A 9,797-nucleotide genomic window follows, 5' to 3' on the forward strand; every position below is an offset into this window, starting at 1 on the left:
TTCTTCTCTTTGTTCCTTGGACTGTTCCTTAGAATGCTTACAGTAGCATCGCGTATCTGATCGGAGAATCTATTTAGAGATTTGCCTTTATCACGCGATCGGTCTTTTCATGGAGAGGCATTTGCCAGCCAGCACCCAAGATTGGTGATAAACAGCAGGTATCGGGAGAGCCAGCAATAACAACAGAACACTGGGGAAAGATAATGATAGCACATGGTATTGACTGACAGCTGTGCCAGTATTGTAGCAGCCGCGGATCAAGAACCAGGGGGCGCTTAGGCCTGAAGGGTAAAAAGGTTGATTTGATTCGATGACTCTAAAGAGCCAGCAGAAAAGGTGGGATGGCCGCTCCCGAGTGATAGCATCATAGTTCACATGCACGGCATACCATCGTTCGTTTATCCCATCTTCCCTGATTCTATCCATCTTCTCTTGCCTATTCCGTATTTGCTCTTGTGACTGCTCATTCTCTTCTTCATCATCGGTCTTCAAGACTTCCGTGTCGCTGTTGATTTGTCCCGAGCTACTGTGTTTGTCTGATCCAAAGATTCCTCCGTAGAAGCGCCTTTGCCCCCCCGTCCCCCTTGTCTTTTTGTCTCCCCTGGCCATCCAGCTGATTACCTGACTTGGACAGAAGCCAACCCGCAAGTGATCTTAGCACCTGGGGCTAAGCACACGCCACACCCCGCGACAATCATCTTGTATCGAATCTGCAAAAGCATCTGCTACATAAGACTCCCAAACGTCTAGCTGTTCTGGAAAAACAAAACAAGACAAATTTTTGAAATACAGCGAGATCTTCGCTCTTCTCCATCTCCCCGCCTCTCCGGGCGTCACAGCATGCGGCGGCCAAGATGACCTCGAAAAGGCCGCAATGCTGGGAGTGTCAACGCCGCGATTCGCCGTGCGACGGCAGGATTCCGATCTGCGGCAACTGCAGCGACGCCGGCATGGTCTGTCCTGGCTACAACAACGCCAGGCCGCTCACGTGGCTGCCCACGGGCAAAGTATCGCGGCTTCAAAAGGTCAAGAGTCGGAGCGCGGCGCCAGCGACAAGCAGGCGCTTCAAGCAGAGCCCAGCAGCTTTGACGACGGCTCGAGCATCGTCGACGCCGGAACGGGGCGCCTCGGCTTCGGTGGCGAGCACGCCGCCGAGGGCGCGGAGGAGGAAGGGCAGCAGCAGCACTAACAGCAATACTATCAAGGATGGTAAAGCCAAAGCCAACAGCAGCATTAGCGACACCAACGGTCCCAATACTAGCAGCAGCGGCAGCGATCGGAGCAGCGATGCCGGCACCATCTCGGAGGCGTCTCCGGGCGACTCGACCTCGAGCCTGGTGGCGGCCACCAAGAAGACGAGCATTCGCAGCGACGATGGCCATCACGAGGACCAGAACGAGGATGGATTGCTCAAGGGAAAGGACTCGCAGCTCCAGCTCGTTGCCAGCAGGGCGCAATTCGGCTCTGCCAGCAGTTCTAGTTCCAGGCAAATTCATGTGGCGCACATCCCGCCAGATCTGCGGCCAGAGCAGTGGGATTTCGTAGATGCCATCCAATACTGTACGTTGCCATTTCTACTATTCAACTTTGTGTTTTGTTTTCAATTTTTCCCTTTTCTAGCTTACTTCAGGCCTTGACACTGGCCCATGACCCCTGCTGCCCTCATGTACACCATCGTACGCCCCCGTATAAGCCTCGCTGTTGTCTGACTTTGAAGCCTGCTCTCAGATAACAATCTGCTACTGCCAAAGATGCGAGCAAGGCAGATTGTCCAGAATCCCGCCTGGGGAGGCGAGCTGAGCGGTGAAGCTCTTCAGTCTCTCACAGCGGCAAACCGCCACTGCATTCTAGCTATAGCCGTTGGTTACCGCATCATGTGCGTGTCCATCATCCACGGCTTGGATCTGGAGCCGTCGACTTCGGGCCCGGCGTCTCACCTATGGCAGGAATTCTACCGCCACATCGGCAAATCTATCCGGGCCCTCAACGATGAGATTCAACAAAGCTACCCGGGGAACGTCTTCAACATATTCTCCAGCATGGCCCACTTGATGAGCGCAGAGGTGAGACCTAGAGAGAGGGTCCTTGACTTGACTCGACGATGATGAACTGACTGCTTATGTTTGCTTATCTTTAGGTTCTCGTCTCTAATTCGTTGTCATGGCGGCTTCACGCTGATGGCTACCTTATGCTGATCAAACACTGCGGGGGTCTACGGAAGCTGATGAACTCTTCCACCACTCCATTGTTAATGCAGAGCTTTGTCATGTAAATTGACCATCGTGATATCAACGAGTTTCAAGCTAACCATTTGTGTCTCGGTTTTACTCAGTGGCATTACTGTCTTCAACACCACCAGCCCTAGCCACTCGCAGATGGTCGATGCCTGCAACTTTGACGTTGACGATGTCATGGCCCTATACGAAATCGGCAGCACCCCGTTGTTTTACTGTCCAGCGCCCTTGTTTAGAGAAATATTCCTCATAAATCGCCTCAGACTAGATGCCGCAGTTTCCGACGGCTCCTCTGAGCCTAGTCTCTGTGATATACTTCACCGAGTCGACATGTTTTCCGTCCCACTTATGGACGAATCCATAGACGAGACGAAAGCCAACGCTCTACTCTTCATCTCGCTTCTTTTCAAATCTTCAGTGGCTGTCTTTGCCGCCCTGACATTACCTTGTACTTCTCAATGCTCACCTTCCAGGCCATGTGCAGAGCTACAAAAGGTTCACCGAGCCAACCTCTTCCATCTTCTCGACACCACGGCTGAGTTCCTACCGCTGCTCGACCATATATTGTGGCCTGTGGTAGTGGCTGGTACTGCCGCCGCAACGGGGACCGTCGAAAACCAGATGCTGGTGGAAATGTACCTGCTGAATGGCGTGCGAGATCCCTTTACTGGGGGCTGTACCGGCGCTGCGTTGGCGACAATGAGGAAGTTTTGGGCCTCGGGGAAGACGGAGTGGGATGAGTGCTTTGATCAGCCACATGCGTGGATGATATAACATTTGCAGCAATTCGATCTCTACTACGGCTGCTTGTATCGACATTAGATGGACCTCTTCAACACTTGAATCTGAATAGCGGCTCAAGATACTCAACGATGACATCGACATTTACTTTGCTTGATAGAAATACGTTTCCACCTGGTAACCTGGCTATAGCGGTGTTTACATTCACAACATATAGTTTCTCGAAATCACCTACATCCAGCCAAGCGACTTGTTGCATTTTACGGACAACCAAAAAGAAGAAAAACTGAAGGGAAAAGAAAGTATGATAATATGTCCATACAAATAATTAGAGTGTTTTTCATTCTATCGAAAACTGGATAAAGGAGCGGAATATTGATTCATGTTTTATCTTTTTGCAGCAGATACGGCTGGCTTATTCGCACCTAAATACGACATAATGCGAGCGTGACGGCCGATCTGTTTTTGTATTTTCTTCTTGTTTCATTCTTTGTTATTAGTGCAGGAAAAGCGCGTTTTGATGGAAAATATCCGGTCTTCGCATGTACACGTTCTGCACTTAGACAGCGTCGCATATTATAATGAGAATCATCCAAAGGATGAAATATTTTATCTCACGAAACCACGTTTGACAGTCACAATAACCTTGAAGAATAAAATCCCTCCCATGATGGTATAAAAGCCGCTGCTATACTATACTCCCTAAATCATATGCCGTATTTTTCCTGTCACAACTCATGCCATCCATCAAAAACAAACAACTCTGTCGTATTCCCTCTTGGCGTTTATGTACTTCACTTCAGTGTCCTAGTCCTTCTTCTCGCCCTCATCCAAGTCTTCTCCAGACGGCCCGCTGCGCTTCAAACCTTCCATTTCCTTGTCGGTGTCCGCTCCCTCGCCCTGAGTCTGGTTTACTGTTCCATCAACGCTCTTGATGCTGCTGGCCCTGCTTATGTCTGCACTAAGAGGGCTTTGTTGTCGCAATCCAAGATCGCCCGGAGCCTTTGGAGCATCTGTCCCTTTCCAATCCGCCGCCTTAGTTTGCGGCACTGGCTCACCCTCTTTGGGCTCGACAACCACCTCTTCCGCCTTGGGTTCACCACTATCGGCAAATCTCCACACGACCGACATGCGGTCAAAAGCTCTTATTCCCTTTCTGCTGGAACCTTTGACACCATCCATGGCATCCCATTCGATTTCAAAGACACCGTTGCTGTCAGCCTTACCCTGCTTCTCGGGGCCATTCCCCTCGAAAAACACATTGAACCACACATAAGCAACGGCCGTGACCATTGTCAACCCCATCGATTTGTGGGTTCTATTTCGCCGTTCAACTGCGATGTTGACATCGCTATTAGGGATGCGGATAGGCTCTTTCGGCTTGAAGATGACGGCCATGCCGCCAGGCTCGGTGTCATCAGGGCTCTCCGTGCGGACTTCGGACGGGGAGGAATCTACCGGTGAAGTTGGTTCGGCAGTGAGCATGGCTCGGAATTTGTCGATTTTGGAGTGCGACCCAGGCGGTGATACTCTTTCTATCAGCTTGGCGCTCTTCCGCCGCAGCAGCTGCTCTATCGAAGACTCTGAAGGCTGTGGTGAGGGTGAGGGAGGGGGGTCGAAAGCGACAGAATCCTTTTTCTTGGACTCATCACTCGATTCTTTCTTCTTTAACTCGTCGCTAGAATCCTTCTTCTTGGAATCATTGTTGGTTGCGTCCGCAAACTCCACCGCTTCAGGGACCTTGTCCTTTTGGGTTGAGTAACCTGCCAGATCCCATATTATCTCAGACAGACCACCGCCTTCGGGCGCATCTCCTTCGACCACGACCCTTTCGTCTTTTGTGAAACTGTGCACTGTCTCAATCTTCTTGCCTTCATCCGCAAAGGCTTCGACATCCATCTTCACGCCGTTGCGCAGTCCCCATACGTGGATCTCTACGATCTCGACGGGACGATCTGTGTATTTCTTCCCACCCTTTGTCCAGCGGTCAACGTAGCCGATCCACCGCAGTTGCGAGGGAATCGACACACCGGCGCCAAATTGAGGCCTCATGCGACGCTGGGTGAAGCGTGTCAGAGCATCTTCCGCCTTCCAGCCTTCCTCTGCGATGAGGTAACTGCAGCTGGCGGTGCCGCTTCTCCCTTTGCCCGCCTTGCAGTGAACCACCACCACTCTCTTCTTGTTTCTTTCGGTCTTGGCTGGCTCCGAAAGAGTCTTTGAAACAGCCTCTATATTCTCTTCGTTCGGCGGATAGGAAGACTGCGACTTTGGCTTCTTGTCGTTCTCCGCGTGCGCATCAGCCGCGTCCCCGCCATGAAGCCAATTCCGCATGCTTGCCATGATCAAGGGAATCAGCCTAAATGGCGGGGGATGGTGATCGGGCCATGGATAGTGCCATATCCGATTGTAGACGGCTTCATCTGGGTATCCTGTCCCTTCGGCTCGGAATTCCCATATGGCCCAGTCTTCGCCGTGTTTTGAATCTAGAAAACTGACGAGTTGGTCGAGAGGAGTTCGGTATGCTATCTGAGGGTACGTCTGTGAAGGACCGGATCTGGAATATGCACGACCATGGTTAGAGGTTTTGTCGAAGATGAATGAGGCTTTGAGCTGGGCACGATGGATCCTGTTGACTCACGTTGCAATGATAAAGTCCGTCACATAGCAAAGGTCCAGCCCAGCCTCTGGATGCCGCGCGCGCGGACCTGCAACAATCTGCCGCAGTAACGAGGCCATGATCGTGTGTTGGGAGAAAAAGAGGCTGGGAAGAGGAGAGAAGGCTGAGAAGAAGCTGGTTGGAGGCCGTGGGGACTTGAGCTGCGTTTCTTTGAGGCTCTATCACCGTGAGACGGATAGTCAAATCCACTGCCGATCACTGCAAAAATAACATGGAAAGGAAATAATAGCTAGAGTCGTGACGTTGTGGCGATGCAAGGCCCAAAGCTTGTGTCAGGCTGCTGCATTGTGATCAACGCAGACAAGAATTGAGCCCGAATTCAATTGCTGACACTACTGTACAGGCAGGCCCCGCGCACATGGCGATAGGGATAGTGGCGCTACTTCAGTGGGTTCTGGTGCCTGTACGATGGCGGCTAGCGAGCATCTCAGGCGACGTCATCAGCAGGTCTGCTGCCCCACGATAGCAGTTCAGCTCAAGCTGTTAGTGCCACAGTAGCGTCACTAGAATGGATGACATCAAGACTGGCAATGACATCAACATCAGCAGCATTCATGTTATTGCAAAAAAAAGGTGAAGCAATTCGCGATACAGTATACTATAGAAGATGTTGCTAAACCAGAACACCACATCACAGTGCGTGATAATGACTTGCAATTGGCATCTCCAAGCTTAGATGTCTTCCTCTAAGCTCTTCAGCTTTTGCGCCAGGGGATCCAAGCACACACGTAGTAGTATTTTGATACACTGTAATGCCGAGAGCTTGACTCAACATCAGCTTCCACAACCGCCATTAGAAAATTCCCACCGCACGCCAGTTCCATGTCCCGCTCCTACGTCCATGTCGCCCATCCAGATATACCCAGGATAAGCAATTCGCTGCACCGGTTCCCAATAACTACCCATGACCGGTTGAGATTCCCTGTCGGGTTGACCGGCCCTAGTTCCAATACTCGAAAGGAAATGCTGCATAATACTCGACTCCAGTTGAGCAAAGGTCCAGCATTGCAAGTTTGCGGAAATCAAGTTTCGTCGTCGACACAAAGTCACAAGCGGCAAGCAAGCCTTGGCCATAGTAACGCGACCAGTTGCCGCAAGTGGTTTGCTAGTTCGCTCGTAAAAGGAACGAAATAATACCAGGATGACCAAATTCCAATTCCATTAACTGTAGAATCCTCGCACATCGCATGCCCAAGGCACTTCGCTCTGTTATCCGAGTTTGTCGCCGTGCACATGTAGAAAAGATGCGTTCGTTGTTTATGACGTCTTCTTGGCAGGGCCAGCGCCAACGTACTTGCTCACCTCGGTGACATCGTGGAACTTAATAGTAATGCCCTTGATAACGTCCCAGGCTTGCTTGAGCTGAGGCGGGGTTCCCTGGGCTCCGACAAAATGATCGGCCCGCGCGTTGACGTGGGCAAAGGCTGACTGGACGTGGCTGCTCTGGGCGTAGCGAGCTCGGACGAAGACGGTATACAGGCCAAGCAAAATCCACGACCTACGCTGGAAAAGGATGGCTGAGAGCAACACTCGAACCCACAGAGCAATCTCGAGGTAGGCGACAACGGTCATAGAGAAGTCGTAGTACTCCTTGACAAAGTTTCCGATCTTATCGGCCAACGGGTTGGTGGTCTTGGGTCGAGAGACGCCATCGGCGGCAACTGGAGGGGGGCTGAAGACGGGGATCAGGTTGGCGCGAGAGTAGGTGGCCACATGGAAGATGGAGTAGACGGAATAAGGGAGCAGGGCGAGGGGGTACTGAGGAGAGAAGAGCCAGACGAGGGCCATGACTATTGAACCGTTAGTCGAGAGATACAGTACCCCTCGCCAGCAGCGCGACGAGTCTAGGTGGACATTTGGGCTTACCCAGGTACTGGACGTTCTCGTCAGCAAGGAGGCCGAGGGCACCATTAGGGGCTTTGGTTCCGGTCTTTGCACGAGCTCGCTGCGTCTTGTAGACAACGATTCCATAAGTCAGAGCGGCGGCGGCAAATGATGTCCGGTATGAGAACTGTGCCATGCGGCTATAGTAGTTCATGAACAGCCATGACAGGGCGTATCGGGAGGTGGTAAGGATAAGAGTCAGGTGCCTGAGATGGACGAAATGTCAGTCGTGTGTCTCATGTCATGTTGCGGTTCTACCAATGATTTTTCCTCTCCCTCGTCCACGCTGTGTTCCCCCTGTGATGTATGGAGATTCTTGCTCGTCGTCATCGTCGGGTATCAGCGGAATGCGTGGAAGAGGCCAAGCACGGTCCGGCGGCGGGATAGGGTCGAGGTAGAGCTTGAAGTAAAGCTCTTTCAGGGACTGGTAGGAGGAGGCTTACCCGACAAACCAGGCGACTGTGGGAACAAAAGGATTTGGGTTAGCAAATATGCACGTGCAAACTCGGCACAAAGGGAAAACAAAAACATTCGAGTTTGAAGAACATACACTGAAGCGTCTGAGCCAGAGCCAGGAAGCGCTCCTGTAGCGGGAGGTTAGCGTTTGGCGGAGGAGGAGCCATGGTGTCGTATGAATTGCTGTCGCCAGCTGAGGGGTCGTGACGTTAGGCAAAGGGCAGCGATGACGATGAAGCTTCGAGATGGCGCGCAAGAAGCTGATTTGCTGTGATGAGGGGTAGCTTCGGAAGAGGTAAACAAGGCCGAGATGCTGGGCAACGATGCGGGACAAGATGTTTTCGAGGTCGAACCAACCGTTCGTGATATAAGAGAGCAGTAGAACAAGCAGAAGAACAGACTGATGCAGTTGGAAGAAGATGAAGCAGATGGGAAGAAAAGAAAACGGAGGGAAGAAGGAAGCCAGCTTGTTTGGCTAGTGGCTGGTGTGGAGTTCTATTGGCTTCCAAGGTGGCAGAAGAAAAAAAATAAGTGGATGCGTCACTGATAGTGGTCTGAACACGTTCTTGGATCTTTGATATCAGCTGTGATGGCTTGAGGCCAGCTTTCATTAGGATTTGAAGCTGGTTTTGCTGCCTGGTGGGCTCTTTTTGCATGATTCTTTATCTCTTTGCAAGGCCACGAGTGCGGCTAGAGCTGGGCATGTGCTTCGTTGGTTGATGGAAATGACGCTGTCTTATGACCCAAGAGGCTGAGATTAGTCATCTCAAATCATTCATATCGATTTATTTCGCCTACATTTCATCTGATCTTTAATCTACTACGAGATGCCCTTCCTCATGCTTCTCTTTAACTGTGTATTGATGCGTCTCGATATTCATCAACATCTGCATCATCTTGCATGTGAATGTGAATGTAAATGATGATTTCCACCCGGCCAGCATTCCAAGGACTCACTAGCACGGGTTAATGCTCCGATCTGCCGGCTATGATGAGTGATGACGACAAGAGGAGACGTAGCCAATGACGAATGGCACAATCTGGGGTTTCCTTGTGGCCACCTAAACTCTGGAGCTGTTTTCGTCTCCCGTCGACTAGCTGCTAGTCCATCCCCACGCCCCCCAAGCCTAAAGCTCCAGATCGCCGTCTGCTAACGAGATGCCATGGAAACCTCAGCTCGTGGCATCTGGATGGGCATGGAAGAGCACTCCGACGAAGCCGATATTCGTGGCAGCTCCAGGGCCGAAAGTCATAGCGAAAGAGTAGGATCAGAGTATCAATATAGCCTTTTAGCTCACTGAAGGGGGATAATGATGGAGGATTAATGCTTTTAATCCAGGGAATATTAGATCTCTAGTAGGTAGCCCTACGACTTCAAGTCCGGTATAGCAAGATATAGAGAAAATATCCGCCTAGGCTTGCTTCTACATGCATTCGCTATTACTGTTGCAACAGGTCTCTTTAGGTAACATCTGCCACTATCACTCTATTACTAGGACACAAATTTGAGACAAGGAGTAAGGCTGGATAGCTCATAATCTACTCGTTATGCTTATATTGATGACGTCTGGAAATGCCCACCCCTGTAACTCATGAGGGAACAACACGAATGCAGCCGCCGCACCTTCAGCTTCTACATATCATTTCCAAAGGCATTTGCTGCTTCATAGATAGTACCGAGACTACTTCTCATCTATTAATTATTGATTCACTCTAATTTGCGAGTGTGCTGTAGCTCCAATTTTCCAGGCTCCAGGGTAGGCTACAGATGTCTTGTGCATCCTCATATTTCACCACGAGCTACT

The 9,797-nt window shown here is 51.0% G+C and overlaps 3 protein-coding genes across 3 annotated transcripts; 1 reads left to right on the forward strand and 2 right to left on the reverse strand.

The window, feature by feature from the left end:
* Positions 1-854: 854 nt before the first annotated feature.
* On the forward strand, positions 855-3,008 carry T069G_07864 (fungal specific transcription factor domain-containing protein; the record flags this gene model as incomplete). The annotated part of the gene is made up of 4 exons (XM_056175074.1): positions 855-1,560; positions 1,729-2,063; positions 2,138-2,268; positions 2,333-3,008. 4 exons carry the CDS (start codon positions 855-857, stop codon positions 3,006-3,008), a joined length of 1,848 nt encoding a protein of 615 aa, XP_056026023.1.
* A 774-nt stretch (positions 3,009-3,782) lies between these two features.
* On the reverse strand, positions 3,783-5,711 carry T069G_07865 (dual specificity phosphatase, catalytic domain-containing protein; the record flags this gene model as incomplete). The annotated part of the gene is made up of 2 exons (XM_056175075.1): positions 3,783-5,529; positions 5,614-5,711. 2 exons carry the CDS (start codon positions 5,709-5,711, stop codon positions 3,783-3,785), a joined length of 1,845 nt encoding a protein of 614 aa, XP_056026024.1.
* Positions 5,712-6,909: 1,198 nt separating this feature from the next.
* On the reverse strand, positions 6,910-8,159 carry T069G_07866 (uncharacterized protein; the record flags this gene model as incomplete). The annotated part of the gene is made up of 4 exons (XM_056175076.1): positions 6,910-7,442; positions 7,519-7,742; positions 7,980-7,995; positions 8,087-8,159. 4 exons carry the CDS (start codon positions 8,157-8,159, stop codon positions 6,910-6,912), a joined length of 846 nt encoding a protein of 281 aa, XP_056026025.1.
* Between the last annotated feature and the right edge of the window lie 1,638 nt (positions 8,160-9,797).

This window comes from Trichoderma breve, chromosome 5, assembly GCF_028502605.1.
Source record: "Trichoderma breve strain T069 chromosome 5, whole genome shotgun sequence".
Classification (NCBI taxonomy): domain Eukaryota; kingdom Fungi; phylum Ascomycota; class Sordariomycetes; order Hypocreales; family Hypocreaceae; genus Trichoderma; species Trichoderma breve.